This window comes from Lissotriton helveticus, chromosome 2_2 (genome assembly GCF_964261635.1).
Source record: "Lissotriton helveticus chromosome 2_2, aLisHel1.1, whole genome shotgun sequence".
Classification (NCBI taxonomy): domain Eukaryota; kingdom Metazoa; phylum Chordata; class Amphibia; order Caudata; family Salamandridae; genus Lissotriton; species Lissotriton helveticus.
This window is the reverse complement of record NC_136060.1, coordinates 126523123-126542103: the sequence shown is the minus strand read 5'-3', so window position 1 is coordinate 126542103 and position 18981 is coordinate 126523123. Positions and strand designations below refer to the sequence as shown.

General features: G+C 48.1%; 1 protein-coding gene across 4 annotated transcripts in view; it reads right to left on the bottom strand.

Annotated features, from left to right (window-relative positions):
• LNX1 (ligand of numb-protein X 1) overlaps positions 1-18981 on the bottom strand; it is a 300305-nt gene that overhangs the window by 44742 nt on the left and 236582 nt on the right. For all 4 annotated transcript variants that reach the window (XM_078678190.1, XM_078678191.1, XM_078678193.1 and 1 more), the window contains one exon: positions 6155-6289. In XM_078678190.1, coding sequence (XP_078534316.1) covers positions 6155-6289 — 135 coding nt within the window. The remainder of the gene's footprint in view (positions 1-6154; positions 6290-18981) is intronic.

Below are 18981 nucleotides of genomic sequence, written 5' to 3'. Positions count from 1 at the left end.
GGATCTCTGATGCAATCCCCACTACTGTGTTTTCCTCCTTCTACCTTCTCTATGACTGTGCGCTTCTTGTGTTCCAAATCTACAGCTCCTCCTTTGGGTCTCATGCAGCGTTCTTCATTCATAGAACTGACGCTGTGCTGTTTACAGATCACTGTTTAACTCTTCTCTTATGCTGTACTATCAAACTTCCAAAAATCCCTCTACGGAGACCTTTTAAAGTTAAAGATTTGCATCCCCGCCTGATAATTTACCTTTTCCGCTGCACTCAATATTTTATCCCAGTCATTGCACTATAGTGTCTATTCTTTCTTTTCCCAAGAATCTACACCGAGTCTACCACCCATATCTACCTGCTATCTTGGTGATTTGACTGTATCAGCTGCTTTCGATGCTGTTTGCTTACTCTTCTCTTCTTCCTTGCTAGACGTCCTTACTTGAGGTGTTGAGTACTGTCTGTACCTGGGTTCGCTCTCATTTCTTCCTTCACACATTCCCCGGTTCCCCAAAAAGACTCTTTCACAACTAGTGGTGTAGTCAGAGTGTCATGGGCTCTAGTACAGGGATGGAAATGTGCCCCCATGGCTGTTGTTAGAATTGTAAACTACACCAATAATCAGGGTTCAGTGGCCCCTCAGGCCCCAGTGCCACTGAATGTCCTGCCCCAATGGAGGTTACGCCCCTGTGTATGAGTAACTGGTCACAGCAGGAGTAATGGTGATCCATTAGTTGGTATTTAGTGTCAGTCAGTCAAATAACTTTATTCGGTTTAGATAAACTATAAAAGTAAGTATTTAGTATTTAGTGTCATTTGGTCTGTGGAAACATAATTGCAACATTTGTTTGTTTCTTTTCTGATTAGGAGTTGCAGATCTCACAGGAGATTTACAGATTTTGGGGCAGATTTACAAGCCACTTGCGTCCCTTTTGCGCCATCGTTGCATCACTTTTGTGACATATCATCGGCGTAAATGTTGCGGCCCATTTACAACATGACGCATCTAGGGAGATGCTTCACGTTGTAAAGCCCTGTGTGACATTATACCCGCGTCAGGTATAATGTATGCAGAGTAGGCGTTTTCACGCAGGAAAGCCTTGTAAAAGTGACGCAGTGAAATCTACAAGATTTCACTGCATGACTTTTAGGACGCCACTGCGTCAAAACCTTATGCCTTCTTGAAGTAGGCGTAAGGAGTGACGCAGTGTATTGGGAATAGGCCGGAACACGCATTGCTGGAGTTGCATCGTGCTTGCGACATGACTCCAGCAATGCGTGACTTTTCGGTCAACAGATGCGTCAGAATTTCTAACGCATCTGTCAATCCTTGCGCCATGGTGCTAAACCGACAAAAGGGCTGCAGCTCCATAACCAGGTTTAAACGAGCAACGTTTATAGGCTATTCATGACTCCGCATAACTAGGAAAACGTAGGTCCCAGATGCCGGCCATTATGGATCCACCCCACCGACCTGCCGAAGAAGAGGAAAAAACGCCAATTTAAATACTGTAGAATGCTTAACATACTTTAGCCATTTGGCCTTCTGAGGATGCTCCTCAGAAGAGCTGTGGGCCCCTGTCTTGATAAAGACCCGAGAAGATAGTTACCCGAGGACAAAATGCAATTCATAGATGTTTGCACTATGGAGGATCCAAATGATTCATCAAAATAAATCACAGATAGCAACCAAGGACAATTGATAAAAAAACTTGATTGCACACTTAACCTCCCTGCTCCCAAAGGTCCCTGTCCAGTCTTTCACACTTAACAACCCGCCAAAATGTTTTAACTACTTTTTTAAAGGGCTCTTGATTCATCCCGCAGGGTCCATCCTCAATTCCATCTCCAATAAAGTTGCATACATCACTGTGTAGGATTAACATACAATTCCCTCACGTATGTTTGTTACTTTTACACTTTCGAGGACCTTTGGCATCAAAAACTGTGCTGGATTGTATTTTGATGAAAGTATTTTCTGCTTTATTAGATATGTCATTGTAACAATTTCTAACCAAACAATATATGGTATAAAGACACTGTAGGAAGCTGGCTCTGTATATACTATACCAAAATAAGGTATAGTGTGCACAGAGGCTTTACAGAGGCTAAAGTAGAGAATACTAATGCTCTCTTTTGTGGTAGTGTGGGCAAGTAGTTAGGCTTTTCAGAGGGCAGTGCTAAGCATTTGTTGTACACATAAGGCAATAAATGATACAGACACTCAGTAACCAAATCCAAAACCTTAAAAATAATACTTTTAGTATATTTATTTTATAGAAGCAAAGATACTTTGTTGCATGTAAATACTTTTTGCAATAGAATTACCTTTCAGGGTACAAAGTGGACACAGAGCAATATCCAGAAACATAATGTTATCCTATAGGAGCAAACACAATCAAACAAATTGCAGATAAGCAAATGACTTACAATCTTGGTTTTTAGAATAAAGAATCTACACCAGGCAAGGTTTAGGCAAGTAACAAATCTGCACCTCCAGCAGCGCATGGGCTGCTGGGTGCAGGGTTCAAATTCGGAATCTGGCTCCAATGTTATCTAATGTGGAAAGGGGGTAATCAAAGAGATTTATTTTATTTTATTTTATAAAGTTTTATATAGCGCGAACCAGTTCCGTGGGTTATCATGCTGGTTACAGGTAAGTAACAGGGCTTGGTAACCCAGTCTCCGGGGGTTAAGGTGAGCATAGGGGGGGGCACAAGGCAGCACCAAACTTCCACCCTCAGAGGCACTGATGCAGCCGTGTGCTGAGTCCCAACACAGAATAGGTGCACCCAATGCACACCAATAGGAAACCTCAGTTTTGAAAAAAGGCTGCAGGCTCAGGCCAGGAGGCCATTCAAAGGAAACCTACAAATGCACAGGTAAGTTGAGGGGTTCTGAAGCGTTGGGACACTTTCGGTTGATCTCCCCAAGGCCCAGGGCCTCTGGGTGCAGAATATCCTTTTAAGTCTGGAACGGCTTACCGGTGCAGGTTGCGGTGGAGAGGGGGGTGGTCATCATGCAGAACCGGCTGGCGGCGATGTAGAGTCTGGCAGGGGTCAACCCATGAAGGACACTCACTCAGAATTGCTGGGGAACCTTCACTGGACCAGTGGGCCACTTCGACTCGGGCTTTGGGCGTCATGTGCAGTGGTGGGTCTGGTAGGTGGGTTAGCGTTTCCTCAGAGCAGAGATCTTGGTCTTTAAAGATAGTTTCTTCTGGACAGGTCTGCTGAACACAGGGAAGTTGGAGCCTGTATGAAGGCAGACAGGCTGGCAGGGCTTGGACCAAGGCAGACAGGCTGGCAGGGCTTGGACCAGGCCAGTCGCTGGAGTTCCTTCTCGTTCAGGGGTTGACTTTTCTTTGTTCTTTTCATCGTAGGTTATTGGGAATCTGAGGATTAAGGTTCAGGGGTGCCCCTAAATACTCAATTTGGGGGCATTACACAGATTAGAAGGTAGTAGCCAATGGGCTAATTACCTTTAGGGTGACTACACCCTTTGTATGGCCACTCCCTTTGGGGAGTTTGCACATCACTAACCCTGTTGGCTAGTCTCCTCCAAACTAATATAGAGGATTCTGGAGGGAGGGATTTACCTCAGCACAGGGCACCTTAAGGTTGGTCCTGGCTGAGAGTGGACACTCTTTCCCTGCTTACTAATTTTCCAGCCTGACCTCCACAAGCTGGAGAGGCCTTGGTCAGCATAACAAAGGACGGGAAGCCTTTGCGGCTCACTGCATTTTCATGCTGTTCTTGCTTGGGGTTGGGTGTGAAGCACCTCCAATTAGAGCAGGCTTTCTTTCTGACCCACAAGAGCAAAAAGCTTCCACCTCAGTGGGTCAGAAACATGTCTAGCGGTAGCAGGCTGGTGGGGACCAGTCAGGACACACTAGCGAGTTGGTAGGTTTTCAGGGGGCACCTCTGAGGTGCCCTCTGGGTGCAATTATTAATACATCCAACACTGGCATCAGTGTGGATTTATTAAGCTGCGATGTTTGGTACCACACATCCTGGAATTCAGTGACGTTAGCATGGAGCTGTGGAGCTTGTAATGACATGCTCTCAGCACATGAACTCAGTATAGCTTCACTGTGCACTGATAATGTCTAAAAATGGACTTGGACACAATAGGAGCATATCGGCTCATTCAGTTATGCCCTCACGTGAGGTATAGTGCACCCTGCCTTTGGGCTGTAAGGCCTGCTGTAGGGGTGACTAACCTATGCATTCTGCAGTGCTGTTAAGCCTGGCACACAGGGATGTGTGCTAGGTCTACTCTTCACTCTTTTCTGTACCAAGACATGCAGGCTGCAGTGGCATTGTGCATGTGCTTGGTGAGGGGTCCCTTAGGATGGCACAATTCATGCTGTAGTCCATTAGGAACCCTTTTTAACCACAAGGCCCTTGGTACCAGGGGCACCTTTTACTAGCGACTTACATGTGACCTAAAGGCGTGGAAATGTGGAATAGGTTCAGGGAAAAAACACAGGCGCTGGGAGCCTGGTTAGCAGGGACCCAGTACTCTACAGTCTAAGTTGCATCAAAAGCCAGGCACAAAGTGTGGGGGTACTGCAACAGAAACCTCCTTTCCTTACAACAGGACACTCCTAGCTAAGCCATTTGTCGTCTTCCTGTGTTACCACTGCCTGTGATTATGCATTCTGAGATGCTACTTGAGTCAATGGTCTTGCCCTAAGCATAACAACCCAAATCTTTTTTTCCCCAGTTGGAAATTTAGAAGGTGGCAGTATAAAAAGAGCATTAAAATTACGATAGGACTGCTCCTCTCATTGTGCGACATGCACATGCAGTGTTGTAAATTGTATATCAGTATCAGTCGTGGCCGGCGTGACTTGCTGGTGGGGGGGGGTCGCACGGGGAGGGGGTTAATGTAATGAAAACATTTTTTTTTTTAATCGTACCTTTGCCTCCGGTCCTGGACTCCCGTGTTGCGTCTCCTTCTCTCTCTATGCTCACAGGAAGCGGAAGCAGGCAGCCTCCCTCACCTCCCCTAAGCCAATCACAATGCTGCAATGGCAGCGTTGTGATGGTCTAGGACACCATCCATACAGGCGTCTATGGGGAGGCCGTTTTCTCAATGCAGGCTGCATGCAGCCTACATGGAGAAAACGGGAGAATGATCATGACTGGTTTGGTCGGCCCTGGGGCCGACCAAACAGTCAGCACCCATAAAATTGGGCTAGCCACTCCGCTCCGACCCGCCTGCCCCCAACCAGGCCTATACATAAATTTGGTATTTATACCAATTTATGATTCTGCTTCTCGCACTCGGGAAAGCAGTGGGGCGACGCTCCAACGCCTACGTAGAGGAGCCGCCCCTGATCTGTATATATTATTGGGCGCAGTTTCAGTGGTGCGCTTTATTGTCAGTGATGCAAGCCAGTATCTCTAGCTTTGCATAATGACGAACATGCATGTGTGCCTAAGAAGAATTAACCTTCATTTTATGTATTCTTAACCATGTCCAGCAACATTGAACGAGTCATTACAGCGTGATAAATGTTTAATCGCTGCATGCATGCACATTATTGCTGGTGATGACTGCTAATATGGTCAGATTGGAGGCGGCGACCCAATGGTGACAGACCCATAGTTCCAACCCACAGATGGCGTTGGTCACTGTGCCTCTAAAAGTTGCTTGTCTAAGTTGTGTTCTCCTGAAAGGCTGCCGTGCTACTGCAACGTGAATAGGGTACAAACCAGATTATGGGCATATCTCCAGCCAGCTCGCATGAACTTTCTATTTCCGCCTCAGTTCCAGACAGGTTAAGTGCAGTTAATCCCTTTATTTTTAATACATATAACACATTTCATTTGTTGGCTCAGTTCAAAAGACAGGTTTGTAAAAAAGTGTGTACATAATAAAACGTGCACCTTGGTGCTATGGCCAGCCCAGCCCAACCTGTCCCTCCACGTGAAGTGCATGCAGCGAGCAAGAGCAGACACCGGAAGCAAAGACAAGCCACATTGTTCCTCGTAGGGCGGTAGGCTGCAAGGTCCAGCACAACAAACCGCCCTTGGGTAGACATGAGCTCCCTTTGCTGCTGATCTGCCCTTCTCGGTCACTGGCCCTCACTGTAGCTTGCATTTCTTGTGCATCAAAAGAAGGTCTTAGAAGTCTGACAAAAGCAGGCCTCACCTTGTTTTGGTGGTTCCGTTCACTGGGGCATGGCGGGGGGCTTCCGTTGTTATTCCGCCCGGCCTCCTGCAAGATGTCAGGGGTCGGCGCTCTGCTCTGCCGTGACACAATGAAGTGCACCGTCTCCTCGCTGGCCTGTGTGATGAGACACAGATGTAAACACAGCCCTGTTCCAGCAGCACCCAGCCCCCCCCCCCCTATGCCACCCCCTGCACCTCACCCCCGAAGTTCAAGGCGAGGAAACCCTTTTTCCCAGGACTTCAGCAGCACAGTGTTATCGAATCATATGTGTAATTGCGGACTCTATTTCTCAGCTGCCATTTTCACAACAATTAGAAATGTAAGCCAGAAATGTATGTCCTGAGCGGCCATTAAGGGGTTGTTGATGTAAGGCATTCCGTTCTTTACTTGCCCCAAAGTAAACACAGCAAAGAAAGCAGCTTTTTATCGAGACAAAGCACAAAACGCACCACAAAACTCAGACTGGTATGACACAAGCGTAAGGAACAAGTAAGGGCTGCACGTCTCACTACATTGCTGTATTTCTCAATCCGGAAGTATAAAATCGACCTTAGACTGGATTTGTTTTGTTGGCTAAACTAGAACCCTGTCGCCAAAGTTCAAATCCCAGCTTCGGCCCTACCCCGGGATTCTAGCCAATTAACGTTTTCTACCCATGCCTTAAATGATCAAAACGGGCAATGCATTGCTAACATATATCAGATTATACATTTGAAAAATATGGTGTATTGCCCATATTACATGAGCCCTCCTCTTGTACCTATCACATCTTGCTTTGCTTAAAGTGATGTAAAAATATTCACACAATGCATTGATTTGTATTGTTCTGCCTGCATCTTTAGCTATTTACCTTCATCATTATTTTTTATTATGTAAAATGTTCTACTTATATAACTGTGACCACTAAATAAAGGATTCGATCATATTTGCATTGAGCTTTAACATTCAGATGAAGACTGGACCCCGTGTTTGTACCCTGATGCCTTTAGGTTGTTGAACAAAAAAAATGAATGGTGAAGTCAAACCTCTTGCTAAGCCACTCTTGTATCTTCTGGCCAAACACAGTACCATCCACAGTACTGTGGCCTATGTCCCTAGACTCATAATGGGCAGACAAGGAATGACTATCAGGTCTGGGAAATTCGGGTCCAGAACACAGCTTTAGGCACCAGGTGGAATTACTTCAATTCTATCTTCACAATAATAATTTATTGGTGTATTTTATTTAGAATACCTCTCAATATGTCATCCTTTCTGCACTTTGTTGTCTCTGAGAGTTTGTGAAGTTGCAGAAATTGATGGATCTTTGTTAGAACTGCAGGGGAGAAGGTCACTATGTCTGTGTGTCATGATAGCACGGCGCCTCCCTGGCGCGCTTTCTGCGATTGGAAACAGTGCAGCCCTCTTCACATCAGGTCAAAATTTTCTTGAGATTCTACAGCATGACAACCAGCAGGCCTCAAGTGTATTGTCCACAACTACTTCAGAGAGAGATCAGTAAGGATTACATGCTTGTGTATGCTATCCAGGAGAGCTGCGTCTTAAACTCACGTCTGAATTATATCAAGATTTTGACACTGTGCAATGTGTAGTACATTTATTCTACGCCCAAGGAGCGACAATAAAGGTGCTTTGCCCATGGTTAAAACATAGGGCTTTATTTAGAGTTTGGCGTTCAGGACACTTCGTCACAAAAGTGGTTGATGACATTTCCACTCAGGGCCAGATGTAGTGCTGGTGGCGTCCGGTGCGATAGAGTTTATTGGCGTTGCCCAATAACCTCTTTCTCCATGGATTCCTTCACTGCCACCCTTTAAGAGAGCCCCTAAAGACTCCATAACCACTCTCTTTCTCTCATGCATCTCTTTTGTTTTTATAGCGCCACTGATACCAGTGTGAGGTGTCTGAGCAATTTAGATCAAATTACACAGAAACAATGAATGTGTGTAAATCAGTGTATACGAAATTTTACATCAGACAGAGGACTACAAGGTGTATGAGTCTCAAACCATCCCTACTGGTAGACAGTATAAGTTAAGAGGTGAGTGGTCTGGAGAAGCACAGACTCAGAATTTAAAACGTAACACCATGGGTTTACCAATAAGAATTGATTTCTACCCAAGTGAACCCTTTTTACAACATTAAGATAATGAAATACTCGGGGAAAGCACATAACACTCAAATCTATATCTTGCAGTTTGCATGTAGCTCTTTGATGATAGTTTATAGCTCACTGTCCTATATTAGGATTTAAATGTATAAACTGCAAGCAACAAAAGGGGCTCTCTGACAGAAGCAGTAACGCACTGACCTATTTACATTGTATCCACTTTGTGATCTGCATGGTACACGTGCTTTGATGAGTAAAAACTTCCACTAGTCAAAACTCTGATCTCTCTGCAGCAGGAACATCAATCAACAGTTATTTGACATTGCCTGAAAATTGCTGGAGGCAAGGAAGGAGACCGCAGGTGCTTTAAAATCATACTGTACTTGAAAACACAGCTCCCCCCCGAAAGTCAGCGCTCGGTGCAGCGGCACCGATTGCACCACCCAAGAGCTGGCGCTGTGTCCACTGTATTAGAAGTGCATTATAGCCTATGACACAGAGTATGCCGTCCACCATATTCGAAATAAACCCTCGAGTTAGGATAGGTATAGAATAAGAGAATAATTGAACCTTTAAGGTCCTTTGGACATATGTAGTGTGTACTTGTAAAAATACTCACAGTCACAGCCGTAACTTTACAGACTATTATGCACAAGTATGGCAATCTTAGAGCATGTGGTCTTAGAGGCTGGTAACTTGTTTACTCCTACACCTATGGCAGATAAGAGGCTGAGGTAAAGGATGCATGCTAGCGCAGTGATTGACTTGCATCATGGTTGATGAAACTGCTCCGTACCATTGAGAAGGAAGCAACTTTAGTTTGAACAGATCCTCTTACCATTTAGATTGTTCCTTGTGTGGACGTAAAGTGAAGAAAGTAGGATTTCCTGGGACAAAATCATTTATTCGATAGGTTGTGAATTCTCTGGTAACAGACAGTCTAAAATAATCTAATCCCATTTATGGGGTACAAGAAAGGTAGCCATTCCTGTTCATAGAGTGAAAGAGAGCATCTTTTCCTAAATACAAATTCTATTTGCTTCAGGATTGAATAGGCTTTTGCTATCTGTCAAAAATGTTTGTTCAGACCTCAGTTAAAATCCTTCACGATGATCTTAATATCAAACAAGGGCTGGGTTATCGGGAGGTTGAACCATGTGCCTCTACGCTGCAGTCACTAAACGTGTCTATGCCTCTGCAAAAAGTGACACATAAAGGAAGTAAACAGATCATAGACTCTGAAGTCTGCACCAATGCCCTCTCCTGAATGGCCACGTCGTTAACAGAATTGTGAATGGGGAAGAAAAGAGAATAGGAATTAATACATGGGTGTATGATGCAGGGCTTTTCTTGTGCATCGCAGAGCTGAGTGCCAATTTTATGTGCCTGCATAGCATACAGTTAAATAATTTAACCCAATACTTCTCGGCATAGGTGCTCAATGTTCAGATAGTACAGCTCAGAAACAGAAAGAGGCAAACTGTGCCCATTTGTAGGAGCTGTGCAGTCTAAAAATAAAGCACTAACTAAATATATGAATAAATTAATTCATTTTACGCTTTGCAGGTGCAAAAAAACAGGTGCTTGCGACAGAGAAGACAATCATGAAACCGCCCGATGTCTACATCTAAACAAGCATTTGCAATGCAATGGGTCTCGCATTAAATACGTTTGAGCTATTGGTATTGCTAAATATTGCAACAGCAATTGCAACAAAAGTCTATAAATTGTAGGCCAAAAAAATGTAATTTATTTTTGTAGCAATGGTGGCATGCTGCGCTTTAGATGAATATGTTTAAAAGTAAAGTGCGCCATACTGCGATTGCTACAATAGTTAATTGTGGATGCGTTAACAATTGATGTGTGCACTGATGGCTGGTAGTGTGTGTGCCTGTAGAAATTGTGCACTGATGGCTGGTGGTGTGTGTGCCTTGTGGAAGTGTGCACTGCCGGCTGGTGGTGTGTGTGCCTGGTGGAAGCATGCACTGATGGCTGGTGGTGTGTGTGCCTGGTGAAAGTGTGCACTGGCGGCTGGTGGTGTGTGTGTGCCTGGTTAAAGCGTGCACTGATGGCTGGTGGTGTGTGTGTGCCTGGTGGAAGCGTGCACTTACGGCTGGTGGTGTGTGTGCCTGGTGAAAGCTTGCACTGACGGCTGGTGGTGTGTGTGCGCCTGGTGAAAGCGTGCACTGACGTCTGGTGGTGTGTGCCTGGTGGTAGCGTGCACTGACGGCTGGTGGTGTTTGTGCCCGGTGAAAGCGTGCACTGATGACTGGTGGTGTGTATGCCTGGTGGAAGCGTGCACTGACGTCTGGTGGTGTGTGTCTGGTGGTAGCGTGCACTGACGCTGGTGGTGTGTGTGCCTGATGGAAGCGTGCACTGATGGCTGGTGGTGTGTGTGCCTGGTGAAAAGCATGCACTGAAGACTGATGGTGTCTGTGCCTGGTGAAAGTGTGTACTGACTGTGTGGTTGTGTGTGTGTGTGGTTGTGTGTGTGTGGTTGTGTGTGTGGTTGTATGTGTGGTTGTGTGTGTGTGGTTGTGTGGATACTGCTCGTGATGCAGAGTGGGATTAAAGTATGATTGTTCAACCACCGACGGGCTGAATAATCAGAACTCCCCCCCCCTCTCCCCACGCCTTCTACCGTTCCATAGAACGAAGGGGGTGGGGCAGACATAACACATAGTAGGGTGGAAGGGAGGTATGAACAATCAATATATTTACATAATCACAAGTTATCAGGAGAGCTGAGGGTGAAAGCCAGCGCCAAGAAAGGCCAGGCGGGGTCTTGGAAACTGATGGGAAATCCCGATGGCAAATGAGCGGGGGTGCAAATCCTGCATGTGTCGAGAGGTGGTTGTTCTAATACGTGTGAAAAGCTGAAGGCAATCGTAGCTAAAACCATGAAATATCGTCAGGACCCTATGGTGCCTGGAATGGGCCTGCTGTACAACAAAACTCAGTTCTGAACCAGTCACTAGTGAGAGTATCCCCTAACTCAGGACACTCCTGTGGAAAAAGTGAGTTTCCCAGGAGACTGTTGGCACTCCCTGTCCCACTATCGTCTCACTCTTTCATCGGTGTGATCATACGACGCTGAAATTCGTGGCTCTCGACTGCAGCGTTCGGACGGCTGAACTGCCCCGTAAGCCTGCTTTGTCAATATAAGAACTCTTTACAAATATTAAATGAAAGGACTACAGCTTAAACATTATTAATGTGAATTAGTACTTTGCTGCTCACTATTGTATACCGTGTTTTGTGGCAGTGGTTCAATTCATTCATAAGTTCTACATGTACTCTCTTCCTGGAGTGAGAACGCAAACAGCTTCTCGGCGCTAACACCGGAGATGGAACTTTACGGCAAGCTCCCGTACTGAGAGGTACACTCTGAGGGACAGCGGTGAGATTAAGGAGACCAGAACCCTAATTAGCATACCGGAGTGTTCCATCAGGTCCGGCCTGCCGGATAGCAAGGTGCACCATATGGTGCTCGCTCTGTCAAACCAACCCTTGCGAGTGCAGAGAAGCATGCAGCGCTACAGTTCACACAACTGGAATTCGATTTCCTTTCTAAAAGGAGCCAGGGCACAAGTCCTGACCACAATATGCTGCAAAAAACGTATCAGAAAAACACGCACATGCCTGCAGCCTATCCCAATGAAAATGAAAGGATTAGTGATTAAAAAAACAAAATGTATTCTAGACCCTGGTTTGTATTTCAAGGCTTAGGGGGCTTACCAATGGGGAAACAAACAGTGTCTTGCACACGTGCAACAGAAATATAATTGTTATTCTCTCATGATACGGCAATCCGCACAATGAAGGTTTGGTACCATGAATTCCCAATTCTGACATGATGTTTTCCGGTAGCCCTTAAAAAAAAAAAAAGAGGGCATCTTGTGAATTTCTCCCTTGCACATCAATACCAGCTGAAGCCCTTTAAGTGTAGTGCCTACGGTCCAAGTGCCTCAGGCGCCTGCTCTAGAAAGGTCAGCATTCATTCACTAATTCGTTCTTAAGGCCTAGTACAATAATTCATCCGTATCCACTGAAGTCCATGGATTGAAGAGCCTAGAGGTAAGTGGCTATGTGCAGAGTGCCAATTGTCATTCATCTCTGCTTTTAATTCATGGAAAAGGAATAACTCACTCCCACCAGCCAACGATTGTAGCATTTAGAGATGGTACATTTTGTGGCAAGCGCACTATCAGTTTTTACAGTGACACACTCGGTAACAGATGGACAGGAGGGGTAACCAGCACTGTGGGCTGAGGCGTCTGTGTGCCCCGAGTGGTGAAGGATAAGGCGGCTCGAGGGCTGAATGACACTGCGCTCGAGGAGGCTGCAGTAAACTTGTAAATGCACGTGTCATGATCTCTCTGCCTGCTTGTGTGACGGGAGAGAAAAACAAGCTCTCGGGAGGAGGAAGAGCTGGGCACGGTGCGAGGAAGAAACCAACCTGTCAGGAAAGGTGCAGAGAACGCTGAACAAAACACGGCTTCCCTGCGTAATGGATCCCAAAATAAAAAGCCCACGAGTGGTGCGCGCGCCACTGCGAGGCTTTGGTGCGCGTAACAGACACCAATAGGCCATGGGCGGAGCAACACGACCGCCTATGGCCTATTGCGTGTTCTGTTACAAAAAACACGTACTCCAAGTCCAATCAGAGAGGACCATAGGAAATGAACATGCACGAGCGTCTGCATTTCCAGGGTCCATTTCTGAAACCCCGTCAAAAGGACTCTCGCTGCGTGAACACTGCTGTGCAGTGTAATGCTAGGCGCGAGACCTAATTAGTATTTTCCAAGGTTGATCAGCAATACACCAAATGCCTTCTACCCTTTTACTTCATAAAAAGGGTAGGTATTTCAGTGATGCCAACCTTACAAAGTGATTAATTTCTGCCATTGGCGCATCTCTCTATGTACAGAAGTTAGAGGGACTGGGAGGGATCAAGGTCCAGCAGACACACTCCCCATATAATATTCTGTACTCATAGAGTATGCTGTTCCTGTCCAAAACCCAGGGGAACACTATTTGTGCACCTGGGCACATACGTGGTCGATGAGAATGTTTTCTAATTGGAGCAAAAGCCCTCACCCACCTCAAGAGGTGTCATGCTTCATCATTGGACCCTCCTTGTTAAGCCGGTGCTGCAATGATCAACGGGCCCCTGCAACGGACTCTTTGCCGAAGTTCTTTTCTAAATTTGTGTAAATGAAGCTCTGTGTAGGTGAAGAGATTTTGCTTCTATTAAAAAAATTTTTAACCAACCACTTATATTCCAAGGCGCACCAATAGTGTTCCCTGCGTTTTGGATAGAAACAGCATACTCTATAAGTTCTCATCTCTACATTCAGCGTTTGGACAAAATCATTTGGTCTCTCGGGTGGAGCTTTTATCACTATGCTGATAATACATGAATCAATTTGAGACTATAGAGACCCAAACGATCTGCATCGCCAAATTTTCCGGTTTACTACATGTCAAATGCCGAATAACTAACAATCAACTAAAGATAAATTCTAGTAGAATTTAAGAGATTGTATTTGGTACTCAGGCACATACTTCACACCAGTCCCAGCTCAGAAAGTAAAGAACATGATCCTCATGTTTTAAGGAACTTGCACTTTACACCACACATTACAAGAGTAATAAAAACGTGTTGCTTCAAATTTAGAAGACTGAGACAGTGACAGAATGTGACATAGCCTAACTTATTGTATCGAGTGGTGTCTGCTTTGGCATTGGTTGTATGCAGACTTAACTACTACATCAAGACCACCATATTCAATCTACCTGCCCATCTATGCTTAAGCACGCTTGTGACCCCTCAGCTCTCTCTGCACTTCATACCATCCACTGTCTGGGATTAGGCCATAGTGTTCAGTGTGAAATCCTCTCAGTGTTTCATCACAACTTTTACAAATATGCCCTATTGTTTCTGCACATTTCAGAAGTCCCAAACCAGGGTGAAGTCTTCAACCTAAAGGGGTCACTTGCCCTAATTTTCCACAAAGGAGAAAGCGTTTGCTCTCCTTTGTAGGTGTGCAACTCTGAAATATACTTCCACTGGTGTTTAACATGGTCTCCTTAGGAGAAATAACCACAAAACGTTTAGCTTTTTCCTCCTAGTCTTTGATGACTCTCTCTGCATAATCTTAGGAATCTGGGCACCTTCCCCCTGTACGGCAGAGGGAAGGTGCATGAGCCCACCTCGCCCACATTGGGCTGGGGGTGTGTATATGATGGGTTCTGGGGGCTGAACCTCAGTGAGCCTTGTAAACAGGAAGACCACATACCTGAGGTGGGTACGGTATTGGCTAGGAGTGGGACGTAGCACTGAGTGTGCCACCCACCAGATTGTCATCAACCATATGCCGGGTCTGCCAGGACAGGCCTGTGGGGTGGCATGGCACCCTTGCCTAAGTTGGCATTACTTAAGCCTCAACCAAACCTTAGTGGGTCATCCCATACCTCGAGGGCACCCCATCAGGGCAGCCCCAATGGGAGCTGGGGAGGATGGGGTAGGCTGAAGGCTGGGTGGGCACATAAGGATGTTCCCTGCCCAGGTAGTGAAGAATCCCCCCAAATGGGGTTTCTCCTGCCTTAGAATTCAGCTCCTTCTATGGATACAAAGGGGGTGTTGCCGATTCTCTGGAGTGGTCTCCGGGCCCTCCACATGTCCTCACTGTTAAGGCCGTGGGAAAGTGAGTGCGCTTTCTACACATATTGGGAAGAGGCAATGACAAGCTGTTCCGGAACACAGACTGGTCTGCCGGCTCAGACGGGGGTGTGCGCACCAGCCCTGATGCTGTTTCCGATATGTGTCTTGCCTGCTGTGGCAAGTTGGAGGATGCGCCCTGGCACCTATGGCATTTTTGATTAGTGCCCGGCCTGCCATCGCAGGCTGAGTGTATACCAGCATCACTGGTGTTCTAACCTCCAGGTCAGGCCTGCCAGTGCAGTCATGTGTCTGCATGCTTGCATCCATGGTGCTAGCTGCAAGGTGCCCGGTCCTTGAGTGCGCAATCGCAGCCATAAGGTGGTCCAGCCGTGTCCTGCTGCTCTGAGCAGGGTGATGTGCGTGCACTTGCACCAGAGGTGTTAGGGCCTGGGAGAGCCATGTGCCCAGCCTGTCCTTGCAGCGTGAAAGTGCACGCCCCCTTCCTATCTATGTTGGGAAGTGGTGCTAATTCCATGTTCTGAAACACCGGCCGAACTGTCATTGCAGACCTCTGGGTGCTCAATGGCATCTATCGTGAGTAAACTCATGAGCAGCTTACCATTATAGGCTGCTATGAGTGCGCACCCATATCTATGGTTCCCGTGATTGAGTGTGCCGTCTGCGAATGCAGGCTTGTGCGTGTGCACAGACATACGTATTAGTTAAACCCATATCTAGTCTGCTGTGCAGACTCGGGCGGGTGCACTTACACCACTGGTGCTGGGAACTATCAGCCTGATTCATGTACGGGCCATTTTGCGTGTCCCTAATAGCGATTTATAGCGACTCGCTATAGAGGAAACGCAAAACGGCATTCATGTACTTTTCGGGGAAAAAATAGCGACTCGCACGCGGCGCTAAAGCCGTTAGCGACCAACTAAAAACGCAGAACAATCGCTATTCCCGGCTACCTGCGACCGGGAATGCGACTCGCAATCCCGTGCGACCGGGAATGCGACTCGCAATCCCGTGCGACCGGGAATGCGACTCGCATTCTCGCGCGATCGGGAAAACGGGAAGACGCATTCCGAGCACCGTGATGACATCACAACCAGGAAGCAGGCAGTTCCCACCCCCAAACACCACAGTGACGCTAACCTACGAGTGAGCACGTCGGAAAGCAGACGCCAAACCACCAATAGCGACTCCAGAAACGCCAGAAATAGCGACCGCCATGTCTGAGGAACCTGTCCCTGGCCCCAGCAACAGCGCCGGACGAAAGCGCAAGCTCAAGTTCTCAGAGCAGGAGCTCGAGAACCTAATTGAAGGGGTGGTGGCCAACCATGACAGGCTGTTCGGCCTGAACTCCAGGAAGGTCCCAGAGCAGGACAAGCGGAGGATCTGGCTGGGGATAGCCTCCAGCGTTAACTCGGTGGGTGTGGCCGATAGGTCATTGGAGGAGTTAAAGAAGCGCTGGTACGACCTCCGAGGTCGTGCCAAGGAGAGGGTGGCGGAGCGGCTTGGTGAGGCTTCGGGCACTGGAGGTGGCGGACCGACAGTCCCACCCAACACACCCCTGGAGGACCAGGTTGAGAACACCTTGGAGAGGGAGGCGTGCGTTGGCGTGACCCCTCTGGACTCCTCCCGCCCCACCCAAGACACCCAAGGTAAGTGGCATGCGACTGCGACCCTGTCCCCTATGACCGTCCCTGACCAAATAGGCTCACTCATTGGCCCTTAGTCATGCCTATGTTGTGCATCAGGAAATGCCCTGAAGCATTGTGGGAGATGTAGTATGTCCACAATGTAGTAGTACCACAATGCAGCCAGAAAGGTTCCAAAGTACGCAAATCCACAGCCATCCAGGGAATGTCACCCAGCATGCATGTAACATCTGCACGTCTGACAGTCTCATGCAACTAATGAGTATCCACTTACCCTCACAGGTGGCGCAGATAGCAGTGACAGCGAGAGGCTGCAGATTGATGAGGAGGCCCAGGAGGAGGAATCACTACCCGAAACCCAGGCACCAGCCCCTGCCGCTGCACCAACACCTGCAGCCAGGCCCCCCACCGTACCAGCTCCTGCATCTGCCGCTGCACCAACACCAGCAGCCAGGCCCCCCACCGTACGTGCTCCTGCATCTGCCGGCCAACCGGCTGCCAAGGCCAGGCCCCCCACCGTACCTGCTCCTGCATCTGCCGGCCAACCGGCTGCCAAGGCCAGGCCCCCCACCGTACCTGCTCCTGCATCTGCCGGCCAACCGGCTGCCAGAGCCAGGCACCCCACCAATGTGCCTCCAGTTCCTGCCGCACCAGCAACACCTGCTGCGCCACCACCTGCAGCTCGTGCAACGAGATCTGGGCCTGCGGCAACACAGCGGCCGATCAGCAGGAGGGGCAATGGGCATCTCCATGCCTGTATGAGCGTCGAGCGGCGCATGCTCAGAATCCACCAGCGCCAGTCACAGCAGCAAGGAGCCATCCAGCTCCAGCTGCATAAAATTGGCCGCAATGTGGCGGGAGTTGGAGACAAGATGGACCGCATGACGGCGGCCATGTGCCGCATGACTGCAGCCATGGAGGATAACACTGCTGCGCTCATCAAACACCGCAGTGTAGCAAGCAGGCGCCACTACCAGCTAATGAGCCGGCTGTCGTCCTATAGTAGGTCGAATTATGTGGCAGCAAATGCCACCACCCAGTTGTCGCGGCGCTCTCTCACCCAGCAGCACCAACTGGTCCAGTGCTGCGAGGACATAACCAGGGTCCTCGAGCACCTAACCACCGCCGTGACGGCACTTCACACACCTGTGCTACCGGCCACTGTAGGGGGAGACGATGCCAGTGAGGGTGCCTCCAGCGTGAGCAGCCAATCTGCCACGCAGGTCCCGCCACCTAGGCGCAGCACCAGGGCAACGCCTGGTACAGCTGCCCAGGATGAGGATGAGCCTCACAGGCGCCTGGGCATTACGCGCCGGAGGCGCCTTTGACACTGTCTGAGGGACACTGCCACAGGCTGACGCTAAGCCTGCCAAGAACCTTCTTCACACTGCAGTATGCAGGAATACTGTAATTTGTAAATAGTTGAAACCATAACCTTATTCTTGTGAATGAAACAAATACATTTATTTTGCTGCACACATTAGCCTTGTGTAATCATTACATTTTGCATGCAATTGTGATATGTGGGTTGGGGGAAGAGGGTGGGCTAGAAATTGTTCGCTGTGATGTGGTTGCGACGTCTGTGGCCTTCAGCTGGGTTCTCCCCGCGTGCATGGTGCGCATGTGCTGGTGGCCGGTCGTCCCCCTCAGATTCACTGCCTGAGATGTCAACAGGTATCCGGCGCTTGGTTGCAATGTTATGAAGCATTGCACAGACAGCCACAATGCGGCAGCACGCTGCAGGACTGTAATACATCGCCCCACCTGTCTTGTGCAGAATACGGAACCTGCTCTTGAGCAGGCCAAATGTCCTTTCTATACAGTTCCTTGTCCGGATGTGCGCAACATTGTAGCGCCGTTGCTGAGGTGTGGCAGGGTTGAGGTAAGGGGTCAGGAGGTATTCCCGTAGGGCGTAGCCACTGTCACCTGAATGAGAGGAGCAGATGTTGATTGCCTGTGCAGCGCAGTTACTTCATAGGAATGTGACATTGTCGACAAAGTGTACTTACCAAGTAGGTGTCCTTCCCCAAACTCTCCCCTGAGCAGTCGTGTGTGGAGTCCGCTGTGCCTGAAGATAAAGGAGTCATGGGTACTCCCTGGGTACTGGGCCACAATGTCAGTGATGATGGTCTTGGCATTGCAGACCATCTGTATGTTGAGGGAGTGGTAGGACTTCCTGTTGCGGTACATATACTCCGTGGCAGCTGGTGGGCAGATGGCGACGTGGGTACAGTCTATGCAGCCGAGGACATGGGGAAAATGGGCGACATTGTAAAATTGTAGTTTTGTCAGGTCCAATTCCTGTTGGCTCGTGGGAAATGTGATGTGGCGGTGGAGCTGGCTGAGCATGGCGTCAACAAAAGTG